The sequence below is a fragment of the Equus quagga genome, chromosome 19 (assembly GCF_021613505.1).
Source record: "Equus quagga isolate Etosha38 chromosome 19, UCLA_HA_Equagga_1.0, whole genome shotgun sequence".
In the NCBI taxonomy this organism is placed as follows: Eukaryota; Metazoa; Chordata; class Mammalia; order Perissodactyla; family Equidae; genus Equus; species Equus quagga.
This window is the reverse complement of record NC_060285.1, coordinates 24,526,471-24,544,188: the sequence shown is the minus strand read 5'-3', so window position 1 is coordinate 24,544,188 and position 17,718 is coordinate 24,526,471. Positions and strand designations below refer to the sequence as shown.

General features: G+C 40.5%; 1 protein-coding gene across 8 annotated transcripts in view; it reads left to right on the top strand.

Moving 5' to 3' along the window:
- CFAP54 (cilia and flagella associated protein 54) overlaps positions 1-17,718 on the top strand; it is a 298,057-nt gene that overhangs the window by 271,645 nt on the left and 8,694 nt on the right. For all 8 annotated transcript variants that reach the window (XM_046646604.1, XM_046646603.1, XM_046646606.1 and 5 more), the window contains one exon: positions 1,023-1,097. In XM_046646604.1, the coding sequence (XP_046502560.1) occupies positions 1,023-1,097 (75 nt within the window). The remainder of the gene's footprint in view (positions 1-1,022; positions 1,098-17,718) is intronic.

Sequence of the window (17,718 nt, the reverse complement as noted above, 5' to 3'; positions counted from 1 at the left end):
CAGGTAAACGGTCTACCCTCATCAGTGCTGGATAAATGCCTGCCCTCCATCCTTTTTGGTCCCGTGGAAGCTGGCCTCCTTCTAGCCATGATCACTTCCTGCCGAAACGGTTTGAGCAGTCTCCTGGCTGATTTCTCTTTTTCTCGTCTCTTCCCAGTCCAGTTTGCCTTTTTCTTTTGGTGAAAACATTTAAGTCTCACCTTTTTGTGAAAACAGTCCAGTTCATAAACCATGGCCAGAATTATCTTTTTAAAACAATTAGATATTATTTCCTCAGTCCAGTGCCTCTCAATTTCCCACAAAACAAAATCCAAATTCCTTACTGCCACATGTCCTGTTATGAGTTTACCTCTCCAGCCTTCTTTCTCACTACTGTTACCTCCTGCTTTCTCTGTATGCCTGCAGTAAATACCATATCAGATCCGTTATGTTCCTTAAATGCCCGGTGTTTCATTGCTTACATGGCTCCCTCCACCCGAAATGTCCTTGTCCCCATTCTCTGCTAATTGAAATCCTACTGCTGTTTCAGGGCTCAGTTCATATGACCCTTTCTCCAGGATTCTTCTCTGTTCATCATTGTACTTATAATTACTCTCTCCCGCCTCTAGGCTCCTATAGCATGTCGTAAATACCCATGTTCTGATCACATTTTACCTGGTGTTTTGTTTAGTTGTGTACAAATCTATTTTTCTCAGAAGAAAAGTAATTTTCCAAAAATCTTATTTTGGTATGAATTACTTTACTTGTTATTCTTCTGTAACATATGATTTTTAACAATGAATGTGCAGGGAAACAGTCCTAAAATAATGTTTTATTTGTAATCAAATCTTCTCTTTGGTGGCCATTCTGTATCTTTTCAAATATCCCTAATTACTTAGAGGATTGTAACCTCTGAGTTTCATCCTGACAATTACAGTTAGTTGAAGATGCAAGAAAAGATGAATCAAATAAATAATTATAATTAAAATATCTAATATTTTATCAATAAGATCAACCTCACTATACAATCTTCTTATTTCTAGAACATGATTATTGAATGTTGCTCTGAAATAATGACTCTGTTTGTGACCGATAGAGAGGTGACATCACTATCTGAGGTATGTATCTCTTTTAAAACAGTATCTGATTCTCTCACAAGCATTATTGTTGCTATGGAAATGGAAATGCAGAAAACATCTATTATGAAAGTATCAAGGGCCTAACCCTCCTTAATTAAAGTAAAAAAGTGGTAAACATGAGTTTATAATAGCATGTTATTTTGGTTAAAATATTCTTTGTTAAAAAATCAACCAGTGCAGAAAATTCTGAAGAGGATAATTTTTAAATTATCTCAAATCTACCATTCAAAGAATAACCACTACTAATCTTTTGGAGACTATCTCAAATATTTTTCATGTGTGGATAAACTTTATAATTTTTACATCAATGGGATCATGCTATACGTGCATTCTCTAACTTGCTTTTTTTCACTCAACAGTAATATTATGGAAATATTTTTATGTGAAAAATCTACCTTGTATTTAATGCCTGTGTGATATTCTCTTTTCTGTATTTGTTGTGTCAGTGTCTGTTTACATAACCATGTCTTTATTCATGGGTCTCGAGGTTGGCGGATTCTGGTACATACATATTTCATCCTTACATATTATCTCCTCAGAGTTATTTCTTAGGAATAGGATTTTGGAGTAAAAAAGAATATATACTTTTTTATCTGACAAAGAGTTAATCTCCATAATATATAAAGAAGTCACACAGCTCAACAACAAAAAATCAAACAACCCAATCAAAAAATGGGCAGGGGACATGAACAGACATTTCTCCAAAGAAGATATACAGATGGCCAATAGACACATGAAAAGATGTTCATCATCACTAATCATCAGGGAAGTGCAAATCAAAACTACCCTAAGATATCACCTTACACCTGTTAGATTGGCAAAAATATCCAAAACAAAAAGTGACAACTGTTGGAGAGGTTGTGGAGAAAAAGGAACCCTCATACACGGTGGGAAGGCAAACTGGTGCAGCCGCTATGGAAAACAGTATGGAGATTTCTCAAAAAATTAAAACTAGAAATGCCTTATGACCCAGCCATCCCACTAGTGCGTATCTATCCAAAGAACTTGAAATCAGCAATCCCAAAAGTCCCATGCACCCCTATGTTCATCGCAGCATTATTTACAATAGCCAAGACAGGGAAGCAACCTAAGTGCCCATCAACTGATGATTGAATAAAGAAGATATGATATATATGTATACAATGGAATACTACTCAGCCATAACAAAGGATAAAATCATCCCATTCACAACAACATGGATGGACCCTGAGGGTATTATGTTAAGTGAGATAAGCCAGATAGAGAAAGATGAACTCTATATGACTCCACTCATAGGTGGAAGTTAACGTATAGACAAAGAGAACTGATTGGTGGTTACCAGGGGAAAGGGGGGTGGGGGGAGGGCACAAAGGGTGAAGTGGTGTACCTACAACATGACTAACAATAATGTACACCTGAAATTTCACAAGGTTGTAAACTATCATAATCTTAATAAAAAGAAAAAATATATATACTTTTTAAATTGTAGTAAAATATAAATAATATAAAATTTACATTAACCATTTTTTAAGTGTTTACTGCACTGGCATTAAGTAATTCACAACGTTATGCAAGCACTCCACACAGCTAGGGGTGGAATTGATAGATCATATGGTAATTCCATGTTTAACTTTTTGAGGAACCCCCAAACCGTTTTCCTCAGAAGCTGCACCATTTTGCATTCCCGCTAGCAATGCACAAGAGTTCCAGTTTCTCCACAGCCTCACCAACACTTGTTATTTTCTGCTTTTTTTGTGATAATAGCCATCTTAATGGGTGTAAAGTGGTATCTCCTTGTGATTTGCATTTCCCTAATGACTAGTTTAGTTGAGCATCTTTTCACCTGCTTAGTTGCCATTTGTGTATCTTTTTTGGAGAACTGTCTATTCAATCCTTTGCCCATTTTTCAATTAGCGTATACATTTTGGTGTATATTTGCAAATGGCTCTCCAGAAACGTTGCACCAATTTTCTCTCCCACCAGCAGTAGATGAGAGGGCCAATTTACCCGTATATTCATCTACCTAGCTCTTCTCCTCCTTCTCCTCCTCCTTCCTTCTCACCTCCTTCTTCTCCTCTCCCTCTTTCACTTCTTCCATCTCTTTTTCTAACCATTATGAGTCTGACAAATGAAAAATGACACTTTCACTTATTTTATGTTTATTATTAATAAGGCCAAATATAGTTCATATGTTTGTTGGCAGTCTGTGTTTCTCCTCTTGAGAAATGGTATTAATTCATTTAATCAATCAACAAATATTTAGACTGAACTGTCTATGTGTCAGAAATTCCTTTCCAGGCCCTGGAAAGCAAGCTGTGAACAAGCAACGAGGACTCCACTCTCTTGGAGCCAACATTTTTGTGGTGTGAATTAATGAATAAATTAATAAGCAAGATAATTTAAGATTTTGTTAAGTGCTATGAAGGAAAAAACAGAGTGATATGTTCAAGTAGGGGTCAGCAAACTACAGCCTATGAACTACATCTCGCCCACTTCCTGTTTTATAAATAAAGTTTTATTAGAGCACAGCCATGCTCATTCGTTTGCTTATGGTCTATAGCTGCTTTTAAGTGACAATAGCAGAGCTGGGTAGTTTTGACAGAGACCATATTGCTCACAAAGCCTAAATTATTTCGTATTGGCCCTTTACAGAAAAAGTTTGCTGACCCTTGTGATAGAAAGTAACAGGGAATGGGGTGACATCTTACATAAGGCAGTCAGGGAAGACCTCTCTCAAGAGATGACATTTGAAGTAAGACCTGAAATATCACTCTGTGATCCTCCAACTAGACTATTAGCTTCTCAGGGGGCAGGAGTGATGCTGTCTTAATCTCTGAATTCTTACAGTGCCTTGTACATTCTATCACTTGGTTATTATTTCTTGAACTAAATTGAACTCCCTTTAGTTTTAAATACCTGAAATTTAATATTTGCTTTTTAAAAAATTCATTTGGCCATCCTGTCCTTTTCCCATTTTTTTAAATGGAGAACTTAATTTTTCTATTATGGAAATACGTATATTTACTGTGGCAGACCATTGATAATAAAATCAAGGTTAAATCTAGTTTTGTACAAACTTTAGTTAAAAATAGGTCACAGAAAAAGAATTTGTTATTATAAGACACATGATTTATAGTATTGTGAGCTTTGGCTGCTGACAGACCTGGCCTGGAGTCTCAGCCTTGAATCTTGTTGGTTATGTGACTTTAGGTAAGTTATTCAGCTTCCTCAGTTTTCTCAAGTGTAAAAATGGGGTGATGATGTTAACCTCTCACAATTGTGAGGACAAAAGCAAATAATATGTGTTAAGTATTTGGCATAGGTCCTAGTGCAAATAAGTGCTTAGTAAATATTAGCTATTTAATCGTCATTATCATCCCTACCACGGTCCTGCCTTCCAAGTGTAAATTCTTCATCTCCTAGTTAACTAATTTCAAACAGACTTGTAGGATCCAAATTTGTTTTGAAATATTGATAAAAAAAGAAGAGGAAAGGTGTCAAAGGTCGAGAGAGAACTAGGGATGATTTTCTTTGCCTGTAATGTAAATCATTGTTGAATTCTAGAGGAATTAGGTCAGTGTGCAGGATCCCAACCTGAGATGCCAGTGGGGAAAGAGCCACCAGTCCAAAAGAAGGTGCCTCGCAGTTGAACCCCACGCCAATACTTCCAATGACAGCAAGCCTTACCTAATAGTGCTGTGGGGGATGTGGGCCTTTACGAGCTTGTTCACAGGAGTAAGTTGTTAGACAAACAAAATTACATGCCTTAGCTATGCTGTTTTTGTCACCGGGATGAGATCTTGCTTTGCCAGGTGTTCCCTGCCGAATGTACCTATTACAATCGCCTTTGCTTGTTATTGCCTGCTCCTAATTAAAATAAATATTGCCACACACAGCTTGTGACAAAAAGAAACTGAGAATAGCAAGGAGATGAAGGAAGGGAAGGAGTGCTCTGTGCTAACCTTCTTAGTGATCAATCACAGAATAGAAATGACCAGTAGGTATGATTTCTGGGAACCGACAATAAAGCATCCCTTTCATTGCCTGCATAGCTTCAAATTATTGCAGTTTCCAAGTTGTCAGGTAGGATTCAAACGTGATGCTAAAAATATCCTTTCTGTTCTTGCTGCTGAAGATGGGAAGGACTAGGTTGTTTTAGACAACTATCTGTCCCTCAGTAATTACTGACTGCCAGCTGCATGTAGAACATTGGTGCAGATCCTTTTGTTGCTGCAAAGGCAAAGGCAACATAGGTTAAAGTTCTTGCACTCAGCTAATTAAATATTTTCCTATTGGTTCACATGACACAAATAAATTTACCTAATCAGTGTGTGTGTGTATGAACTGAACCAACTAGAGTCATACAGAATCAGTAGGAAGAGGAGATTCCTAGGAGCACATCCTGGTTTGAAGGTAGAAAAGGTTATCCTAGGCCAAGAGATAAGACACATTGTATAAGGGGGTTGCAAAGTGGTTTTTCTTGGCTGCATGAGTTTAGTTGGATTTTTCTTAGTTCAGGATTCTTAGCTTGATCTAGCATAACATTGACAACTGACAGTATGGACAAACAATAATGGTAGTAATCATTAAAATGCAAATATAGCTCCTAGTGGCAATAATATTAATAGTTAATATTTATTGAGCACATGGCATGTGCAGACACTGTTCAGTGTTTTAAATATGTTATCTCCTTTAATTTTATAAGAACCCTGTGACGTTGGTTACTATTATTATCCCCATTTTAGCAGTGAGGAAACTGATGCACAGGGAAATTAAGCAGCAAGGTCTCCCAGCATATAAGTGGAGGAGGCAGGAGTCAAATACCGTTCTGCTTATATCCAGGATCTGCATCTTTAACTAAATGATAGCCAGTGAATGTTTTATTAGACTAGTGGGAGCAGCTGCTACAGGGAGCTGAGGAGTGAGAGGTGAGAAAGTGGCAGTTGCAAGTGTCGGTGAATCTTTAGGGAGGTTTGGGTAAGAACTCTGGAGAGGGTAGAGGAGAAGCTGGAGGAGACACATTGTAAGGGAGGGTGTTAGGTCAGGAGTGATGGCGAGGGAAAGAGCTAGCAGTGGTGGAGGTTGCCTGTCTAGAAGAGAGAAGGCCAAATGATGGAGCAAGGCCTTAAAGGAGATTTTGGGAATCAAAAGACACGAACTGTACAAGTGAGCTGGTTGACTGGAAGAAGAGGAAAGACGTCTCTTCCTCTAGGTCTTGGGGTAGCAGATTAAGGTGGGAAGGGGTGTGAGTAAGCTTGTAAGAAAAGGGTGGGAGAAACTGGGGCCATTCACACCCAGTGGTATTCACTTTCTCAATGAAGTGGAGGTAAGTTTCTCTACAGCAGTCATGTGTCAGCTTAATGACAGTAAGACGTTCTGAGAAATTCATCATTAGGCAATCTTGTCGTTGTGCGAACATCCTAGAGTGTACATACACAGACCTAGATAGTATAGCCTACTAAAAATCTACGCTACATGGTACTAATCTTATGGGACCACCGGCGTATATTCAGTCCGTCATTGCCTGAAGCATCATTATGTGGCGCATGACTGTATTGGGGTGAGGTTGACACGTAGTCTTCTAAGAGAAAGATAAAGGTCTTGAATATTCACAGTCTTTGAGTGTGATGGACAAGGAAGCTGACAAAGGCCAAAGGAAGGGATTGAGGCCACATGGAGATTTAAAAGTCATAAATTTGTTGGGGCGCTAGGCTGCTTGGCCTGTGATTTTTCTCCAGCAGCTCTTGGCTTTCTGGATATAGGAGTGGAAAATGTCAATAGAGGCAGTACAGGAGCAGAACAGAGGCACATGCAAGGTGAGAGTACTGATGAGACAGCTGACAGCCTGCAAGAGGCTCAGGTGGATTGGAGCCGCTGTGAATTTCTCACAATAAATCCAAAAACTCCTCTTATTTACTCTGAGAAAGCACCAGTATAGCCTGACGTCTGCCATTATTTCTCAAGCTCCATTTGAACATAAAATAGTCTAATTATGCAATATGTTTTCTTAAAAATATTTTGAATTGAACTTATAAAACTCCTTAATGGTAGTTAAATTCTAAGGACTTAACGCTGCGTTATGTACACTGTCAGTGTGTGTTCCTTTTCACATGGCTGAGTTTAATGGACCCATGTTTTCTTACTTCTGATTCTTAACCTCATCATTTTTTGATGAGTTTATGATCAGATATCGACATCAACCACATGCTGATCACTAAAGTGATTATTATCTTTAAGAAGGTTTGGGTAAGATGTATGCAGAGGGAAGAAAAACAGCTTGAGGGAGACACAGAGTCACAGATATGTTAACATATCTTAGTTTACTTAGTCTTTTGCATCTTTAATTTTGTGTCAAATGTACTGATTCTGTCATGTGGCTACCTATACCTTATGGCTCCTATGACCTTATGACCCTTGCCTGTCAGCTGAAATAATTGCTTCACAATGCTAGCGTCTTATCCTTTGCTGGGTTATTGTGTAAAACGGGTAATAACACATCTAACCCACGTTAACCTAACTCAGACTGCCTTCTTTTCATCAGTCTCTCTCAAGCCCATGGTTTATATCTCTGTACTTAATAGTTTTTATCAAAATGCGTTATAATAATGTGCTTCCACGTTTGTCTCCTCTGCTAGAGCAGATTGGGTCTTATATAATAAAATTGGATCTAACTACATCTTTATTCTTAGCCCAGTGTTGGCCCCCTGAAGGTGTTGAATAAATGTTTGTTAAATGAATGAATTCTTGTGATACATCTTCCAAGATCCCCTTGGGTTGCAGTTCTAGCTTTGCCATTAACAGTGACTTTGGCCCTGTCAATTTCATGCATTTGTATAGTAAACATTTGTCCAGTGCCTCCTCTGGGCCAGCCCTTGCACTAGGCACTGGGTTACAGTAAAAGCCAGAGTCCCTGCCTTCAAGGGGACATGCAGATTAGCGGGGGAGTCAGACAAATACAGAAGCAATTATAGCACAGGGGGTAATAGAGGCCTGGGGGCCAACCATCACTCCTCAGTAATAATATCAGATGATACTCTGGTATTATCTCAGCATAGCTCTGAAGGTGAGAAATTCCCTTTGGTATCTTTCAAGAAGGGCTCACTAGTTCCCTATAAGAAATTGAGTTAGTAGAAGCTCTTATGGCCCATGGTTAAAAGTTTTAATTGCTCTGGAGATGATTGGAAGGCAGTAGAGTATCCTTAGGAAGACATAGACACGATGAAGGGCACTCATGAAAGCATTTCCTCTGATTCGGAAGGCCTTTGGAAAATGAGGCAAAAAATAGAGGTCGTAAATGAAGAGAGAAGTGAAAAAAAAAGTCAGCTCCGTTTACCAGCTGTGGCTGAGTGCAAGGCACTGTGTTGGACCCACTGGAGGAACCAGAGCTGAGAAAGAGCCCTCGCCTCCTCTGACAGTCTGGAAAGGAGGGATGGGGTTAATGCACACACAAGAAGACAGTGGTTGTGGTTTCAAAATGGATGATTGTTTTGCATGAACATGGGGTGAATGAGGTTGACGGAGGTTAAAAGACCTGCCTAAAGTCACATGGCTGGAACTGTCACAGCCAAGACTCGCAGACTCCAGAACCTGTGCTGTTAACTGGCATCGCTATGCTGAAGCCAGCACCGTGCGTCTTTTCAGCACCCCAGCCATTCAGGTGGAGGGGCTGGGTTGAGCATCACGTTGCTGAGGGAGAGTTAGAGTCAGGTTTTGGGAAGCAGTGTGTGTGGTGGCTAACGGGCAGGCTCGAGAGCCAAATTGCCTGGCTCTGAATCCCAGCCCTGCTCTGACATTTGCTAGATGTACAGTCTTAGGCAAGTTGTTTAACCTAAATGCTTCAGTTTCACTATTTGTAAAATGGGAATAAAAATAAGTACTTACCTCATAGGGTTGCTGAGTGGATTAAGTGAATTAATCCATGTACAACTCTTAGAACAGTGCCTGGCACCTACTAAGCAAAATAGCTAGTTACTATTACTATCCTCTAAGAGCTATCTGAGTTCACTTGGAATTAAGCTCATGTAAGTAGATTTGGTTCCGTAAGGAGTGACTGTAGCAGAACAGCAACAACATGTCTGGGATCAAGCCTCTGAGTACATTGCCAAAAGAGAGGCTAGAATAGTGGAAGAGCTAGGAATGGCTGCAGCCATTGCTTTTAACCACATCTATTCCTCATTCTCGTCTGTTCCACTACTACTGTTATATTCAAAGCACCCCAAATTTAGAGGCACAAATGACCACCACTTTTTAGGCTCAAGCATTCTGAGTGTCATGTATTTAGAAGGGCATAGTAGGGCAACCTGTCTCTGGTATCTTGCCCCATGGTATCTGGGGCAGTGACTGGGAAGACCCAAATGTTGGGGATGACTCAGTTGCTGGGGGCTGGAACCGCCTAAGGCTCAAAGGCTTGTTTGGTTTGCTGTTCGCCGCCGGGGCTGGTAACACAGATTGGGCTGTGGGCCCTGATACAGCACATGACGTGTCTGTGGCTGGTCGGGTGTCCAGACAGCATAGTGCCTGGGTTTCAAGAATGAGTCTCCCAAGAGAACCAGGCAGAAGGCTTATCGCGATTCTTGCTCTAGCTCTGGAAGTTACATTGTGACTCTTCCCCACTAGTCCCAAATCCACCCAGATTCAAGGTTGGACATAGAATTCACATCCTGAATGGGGAGTGTCAAAGTCAAATTATAAGAAAGGCATGTGGGTTGGGAGCTCTTGTTGCAGCCATTGTAGGAAAATGCAATCTGCCACAAAATCCAATAAAACGCCCTATTTCTAAGCCTGTTCATCGAGCAGAGGCTGCTCCTGGCAGATGCAGGGTTGGTGAGCCGAGGAGTCGAAAGAAAGATTTCTTGGACTCTTAAGATCTGGCAGTAGTGCTCTTTTATTTAGAGAATAGTATAGAATAGCATGGGGACAGGACCCATGGGCAGTCAGAGCTTCTGCTGCCCCAAGTTGAGGGTTAGAGCTAAATTTAAGGCATAGGTATGTGAGTTATCTCTTTACGAGACAAAAAAAAAGTTAAAATGGTACCAGTGCGGGTAGGGTCCAGCCATTGGGCGGTCCCACAACTTTTAGATAAGAATCAAACCGGATTGAGTAAATGGCAGAAGTCACGCTCAAATATTATCTTCAGCTAAAGATGAAGCAGGATTTTGGTGGGGGGGGGGTCAGTTACATGAGGTTGCCAGACAGTAAACAACTTAAGTTCTTGCCTTCCCCATTAAGAGTTTCCAGAGATAAGGCCATCCCGTCTTCCTCCTGGCACAGAGAGGGAGGCATGGAGATTTCCTTCACAAATGCAACTGTCTCTGATCAAAGGGCAAGCAAATTCCACTCCTCGGAGCCTGCTTCTCATCTGCAGGTTTAAAATTAACCAGCCTAAAATCCTCATCACTGAAGGAGGAGTGTCAAAGTCAAATTATAAGAAAGGCATGTGGGTTGGGAGCTCTTGTTGCAGCCATTGTAGGAAAATGCAATCTGCCACAAAATCCAATAAAATGCCCTATTTCTAGGCCTGTTCGCTGAGCAGAGGCTGCTCCTGGCAACCTATTTAAACAATTTTTAAAATTAGTCAACAACTCTCCCAAATATGCTAGGTAACTGTCTTGGAGTTGCCGAGTGTGTTTAAACCCAGAGGATAGAGGATAAACTAGGTGGATTCCCAAAGCACCCTTTGAAATAACCTGTGTGGCCTTTCTGAGTGTTGGGTGGGTTGGATGTGCCTCTACGTGAGTGGGACAGCTTCCATTTCACTTTCCTTTAGGATGTTAAATACGAGAGGATGGTGCTCGGCTAGTTAACTTCCTTTGGCTAATTTTATTACATTACCGTGTGCCTCTTGGTTTCTTTTTAACAAGACCTCCTAAATGGTAGCAATGCCAATACTCTCCTTAAACTGTCATTTACAAGGTTCCACATATTCTGTAGGTGTTTACTAAGTATTAAAAAATTCATTCTATTAATATAACTGCTTTTGGTTAAGTTGAGAGTTAGATTTTCATATATTCTTTTTTGTACCAGCCAAGAGTTGTCTGAATAGATTTTATGGGCATCTAGAATTATATCTTCTGTGAGACATTATCATTCTGTCCTCAAGTGAAGAGTATCCTTTATATGGAAGTTCATGAGACATCCACTTAATATTCTTATATTCTTTTGAAGACAATGCTGGATGACATCAGTTCCACGCTGCTTTTAAAACACAGCGCTGACTTTGATTCCGTCCTCTCACTGTTCGCTTCTAACTGTCAAATTTGGCTAAGGGAAAAAGAAAGCCCTTAAGAAAAGGCCAGGATATTAATGTGCTCTTCAAAATGCTAAGAAAAGGCTAAGTTGTTTATAGCGTTTTCAAAATGCTCATCTCTCGGAGATTTGCCAGCAATGGTGTCAAGGTGAAATACACTCTCGTTCATCAAGGAACCCAGAGCCTTTGTGTTATCTGTGCTCAAAGTACTGGTCCCACTTTTGTGAGATGTGCAATTTGGAGGTATAATGATACTTGGATATCATTTAAACCAAAATATAATCATGAACCTGATGTTATGTATTTCCTGTAAAAGTAGCGAGAATGTGTGCTCTGCTTGACAAACCAAGCCTGGCTGCATTCAGCATATAACTGTATTTCATTCTCAAAGGGACAATTTCCTGAAGTTTAGTCACTTTGTATAATTTCAAAGAAAGTGAGAGGCAGGGGTGTCGTTAACAAATCTGTTCGTTGCGTTCTGTTTTGCCGAAAACTAAGTTAAATGTTTAGTTTCATTTACTTCATTTTGCTCAACGGCTTTGTTGTGGTTAAAAAACTGGACCCTTAACAATGGGATTATAGTTTCCTTTTAGGAGGATGTTGATTTTTGCCTCATATAGCTGAGTCAGTTGGGAAGCCTTTGGAAATTCTCTTGACAAATGTTCTTTATATTTAAATGAATCCACAAAGAAGGATCAGGTGTAAATTTACCCATTTTCCTTGTCAATACTTTGAACCCTAGCCATTCGAGATTTTTGCTCTTACTCTGCCTGTATCTCAGGCAGCTAATACCGTTATGTTCTTTTCTCAACCACCTGCAAGGGCATGGGACAGTGGGAAGAACGCTCAACGCAATTTCTAGTTCCAGTTTGGCTTGTGGACAAGTCATTAATCCTTAAAGACCTCGGGTCAGTTAGATGCTGTTGAAGGTCTTGGAAGCGATGTATCTCAGTGGATAACACATGCTTTGATTCTTGGTTCCACCATCTATTGACTGTGTGACTGATAGTAAGCTACTTTACTTCTCTGCCTCAGTTCCTTATCTGTGCGTTGGTGATAGCTCTACTCATGTAGGATCACATTACAGACAATGTGCAGCATAATTAGTATATGGTGCCAGTACAACACCAGTAGTAAGCATCTGATACGTTGTGGCCATTTTTATTTTTCCCAGCCTTACAAAAATGCGAAATGCGTCATTTGTTCATTTGACCGTTAGTAACTCTCCTTGCTGGTAGTTTTTGGCCGGTCTGAATGTTTTGCTAATTTTTGAAAGAGTAAATGGACATTTAATGTATTTTTAATATTATTTTTTAACTATCCTTTTTAAATTAAACTTTTTGTTTTGAGATAATTGTAGATTCACAAGCAGTTCTAATAAATAATAATATAATACATTATAATAATATAATATAATACAAAACTGTAGTACAATATCACAGCTAGGATACTGATAGTACAGTCAGGATACAGAACAATTTTGTCACTACGAGGACGCCCTCCTATTGTCCTTTTACAGTCACCACTTCCCACCCCACACCCCTGTCCCTGACCCCTGACAATTACTAATCCATTCGCCATTTCTATAATTTTGTCATTTCAAGAATGTTATATTGAAGGAGCTGTACAGTATGTAACCTTTTGGGACTGGCATTTTTTCACTCAATATAATTCCCTAGAGAACCATTAAACTATGCTTTTGATGAACCAAAATGTCCTTATGAATATTGACACATTTTATTTTGGCCACAGCATTATTGTTAGTGAAAAGTGCTTTGCGTGGTACCTGGCACATACTGTATAGTGAATGTTCAGGAAGGGTCTGTGGTCCATTCCCACCCTTCCTCCTCCTCTTCTCCATCCTTCTCCTCTTTCCTTGCCCCCTTCTCTGCATCCTCCTATTCATATTGATAGACAAAGACTGCTTGCTCAAGTTAGAAATACTAAAAAGAGTTAAACGAAATCATTTATGTGAAATTGCTTTGTGACTTGCAAATTCTGTTAGACTTTCTGTCAGCAATTGCTGGTCAGTGTTAGCTGCATTATAGGGCTGGTTTGCAGCTGCTTGTGGTGTAGACTAATGTGAATAAAGAAGTCAGCATGAGCAGTTTTTCTTTCCACACTGTGCACATGAGGTCTGCCCTCCAGTTTGCTATTGCAGTGGGAGCTGCTCACGAACAAAGCCGGTCGTCCTTTGAATCTAAGCAACGAAGTCCCATGAATGGAACACAAACTTCAGTTCACATTCTTTATAAAGCCTTCACTCTGAAAAAGAGCTTTCTGTTTCTAGTTGCCAGACGTTAAGCCCAGTGAGCTCCCTCATAAAAAAACATCAAGAAATGCCAAGTATTGTTCAAACTCTGGAGTTTTCATTTCTATATCCCGGGTCAAAAGCTCACAGGCAGACCGGACACAGCCCTTCAGGAGGAAACTCAGCTTTACCTTACCCAGTTGCAGCATTTCTTCCTATAACTTCACCGCTGAGATTCAAAGTCCTGACCTTTAAGTGGAGTTAAAGCTTTCCTGTGATAGAATTTCCTCCTATTCAGAAATACAACAAGGAAAGAATAGTTTGCCAGAGCATACGTGTTTGAGTCAGGATAGGGTAGGCTATGCTGTGCTAACAGATAACCCCAAATCTCAGTAGGAAAAAGGTTTATTTCTTTCTCATGCAAAATCCAGTGAGGTTTGGGGGCCTCTCCTTCAGCTGTTTGGACTCTGTGGCCTCCGAGGTCACCACTGCAGGAGAAGAGTGCTAGGGGATTTCACAGGATGTTTTTAAGTAGGGTAGCCATACATATCAGTTTGCCTATAACAGTCATAATGGTTACTTGTTGATTTAGAGTAATGGTTAATATATTCTACTTTTATTCTCAAAAGTGTCCCGGTTTAGGCAATAAATTAGGGTGAGCGTTTCTAAGACCCAGCTGAATGACTATCATAATTTTTGCTCATAGTTTATGGATCTCAACCTAATGTGCAAGGAGGCAAGAATTGTAGAGGAGCAAGTGTATATTTTAGTGAACACTGATAACTGCTGGCACAATAGGCATTTACAGGAATGCTGTGAATTTTTAAATAGAAATAATTCAATAGCTTCAATTACCCAAACTCTGTTGAGCAGATACACTATAAATGTGATATTCTTATGAACAAAACCATCTCCTGTAATCACGTGTTGTGATAGGCCAAATCAGGGTTCCCCACGTCCTAATCCCCAGAGCCTGTTACCTTGTATGACAAAAGGGACTTTGCAGATATGATTAAGTTAAGGACATTGAGATGGGGAGATTATCTTGGATTATGCGGGAGGGCCCTAAATGTAGTATCAAGTGTCTTTTTAAGAGGGAGGCAGAGGGAGACTTGACAGCAAGAGAGAAGGCGATGTGATGGTGGAAGCAGAAAGTGGAATTATGGGCTTTGAAGATGGAGAAAGGGCCTACAAGGCAAGGAATACAGGCTAAAAAGGCCAAGAAACAGAGCCTCCCCTTCGAGCCTCTGGAGGGAACCAGCCCTGCTGATACCCTGACGTTAGCCCAGTGAAGCTGATTTCAGATTTCTTATCTCCAGGACTGGGAAGGAATAAATTTGTGTTGTTGTAAGCCACTAGGTTTATTATCAATTTGTTACAGCAGCAATAGAAAATTAATACACACATACATTCTGAAGTTCAGCACACGACTTCAGATTTCTGTTTCTAGCTAAGGTAGATACTATTTTCCTTATTTTGCATGTGAGAAATTGAGACCTGGAGACTTTAAGTGACTTGCTCAAGGTCCCTCAGCTGGCTAGTGTCAGAGCCAGGACTCACACCCAGGCAAGTTGGCTCCTCAGGACACGTTCCTAACCGTTCTGCCCCACTGCCTCTCCCCTTGCCCATCTCCTCTGCATTGTCTCCTGCTGTGTCTCTCAACCATGTAGTGCCTATGCCTCATGCAGCCTCTCCTCCGCTCCCACCTGACTTCAGTCTCCTGCTCCTCCTGTGGGCTCAGGGGCAATCTGGATGCCCACATTTTCCAGCTTTAGCTTTTGGAGGTTTTATGGGAGGTTCTAGGGCTTCCATCGGGAATTTCTCAAGTAAAGGCAGGCTTCAGGTGAAATTATTGAATGTCTTCATATTGAAGTTTGTAAGAAGATATTATTTGAGGGAAGATATTACTTCTGATTCTTCTTCCTACTCTTTAATTTCTGATTCTCCTCCTCATGCTCTAGAGGGGGCAATGTTCCAGGAGGAATCAAATAAAGTGATGAATAGAAGTCATTCTGTAAATGTATTGTTTGTTTTATCATGACCCAGAAAAGAAGCATCTGGAAATTTGATATACGTATTCTTAGTTTAACTCTTGCCTTAGCTTGTGTTGGTTATATACTCGTATGCATTTTGCCATACTGCCATTTGTGTAATGGTTCTGTAGGTAAGCACTGAATTAAATATTTCTGCCTGTCGTGGTCCCTGCACTGAGCCACCAGCAATGAAGAACTTATTTTCCCAACTCTGGGAACGTGCTGTTATGACAGCCATCAGCTGTCAGCCCTCTCTGGGAATTGCCCCTGACTAAAGGACATGGCCTCGTTCTGGGGAAAAGTCTGCATCTAATTACTGGTTGATGTGGAGGTGCAAAGACCGGATCCCCCTACCACAATTCGGGACAACTCTGAAACGCCATCTCATTGTGACTCCATTGCGGCCCATCTTCTCTCTCTACCTAATGCTGCTTTCTTACCTTTCCCCACTGACGTTGATCCTGAGTATTCCCTAATAAACTTCCTGAAAGCTAAGTTTCATCTCAGGGGCTGCTTCCCAGCAACCTGAACTGCAACAATGAGTTAAAAAATAAGCAGTGAAGATCTCTGACTGGTGATGAATATGTGAGAGTGCTCAAGTAATCCTTACTTATGGAATTAGAAGAGTTCCAAAGGAACTAGAAAATGTACTTTCTGGCTTAATGTTTATTTTTTAATGTAGAAGTAAGAGGAGAACATACACATCACTCACTGATTAAAAATGCCTTCTACGATGGGACCCATAGTTCAATCACATTTTCTTTAGACCTCCATTTTAACAGGTAATTTACAAATGAAATAAACTCTATAAAACAAAGGCTCCAGCCCACATCCAATCCTCAATAAATGCAGCCTTCCTTTCCGAGAGAAAGTATTTTTCCAGAGTACAAAAACAAGGACTTAGTAAAGCTTTGAAATCATCTTCTGAGGATAGAGGCAATGATGTAAAGTGAGATGTGATCACGTATAAGTACTATATGAGAATTTGTGCTCACATCTCCGCAGAGAACAAGGAAATAGGCATTCAGTTTTACAACACATTGAATATAGGCGTTTCTGTTAAATCCTCTATCCAAGAAAACTTTTCCTTTAATCTTCTCCCAAGTCCCTGATTATAAGCACTGAACCATCGCCACGAACTTGCATCTAGCCTTTATGCCCTCCGCACTTCATTGTTGGCTGCAGAACTCACGCTTCCTGTTCTGATTAGAGCTTTTGATATTTTAAAGGGGATTTGCCCTGTTTGAGACCTTTTATTACTTCTTTATATGGTGAAAAATACTTTCCTGGAGAGAGAGTGAGCCGCTGTTCTTTCTGCACAATAGGGTGTCAGATTTCAAAGGCTCTTTTCTCTGGGCCTTAGACTCTTGAGCGGTCAGAATAAGCCTGATGTGTACAACCTAAACTTACCTTTTTCTTAAAGTTCTCTTTTGGTCTTAAAGGATTGTTTTATTAAATAAATTCCTGTAAAAAGCATATGCTCATAATGGAGCCATCACTGCCAGCTCTATCACTTTTATCAAGTAATGCCTTGCTCGGCCTGGGGTGGGGCCTGGAGGGCAATGTGTGCAGAACGGGTGCTAAGGAGGAGGGTAGAAGGCACCAAGGTCCCAAAGATGTGCACTAACTGAGCACTGCCCTAATTTACATAATACCAGATATGACTGTTGCGTGGCTTTTCCTGACACCGACCAATTCTAAATTCTCGGATACCAACTGGATGTCCACCAATTCAATTCAATTCTGACACTACAACCCAGAGTTAGTGCAGACTCCACAGATTAAGGGCTCAATTCAAGACTGTCCTCACTTCAGATGTCAGCTACAAATGAGGTGTCCAGGTTATCCATACTTCTGCCCAGCAGACTACAAATTCTAGAGTTCCCACAATGCCCCCTCAAGTCTCATATTTCACTACAATGACTCACAGAACTCAGGAAAGCACTTTGTTATGCTTACCAGTTTATTGTAAAGGATACAACTGAGGAAGAGCCAAACAGAAAAGATGCATAGGGCAAGGTTTGGGGAGTGGGGAGGAGCGGAGCTTCTGTGCCCTCTCTGGGTACACCACGCTCCCAGCACATCAGTGCG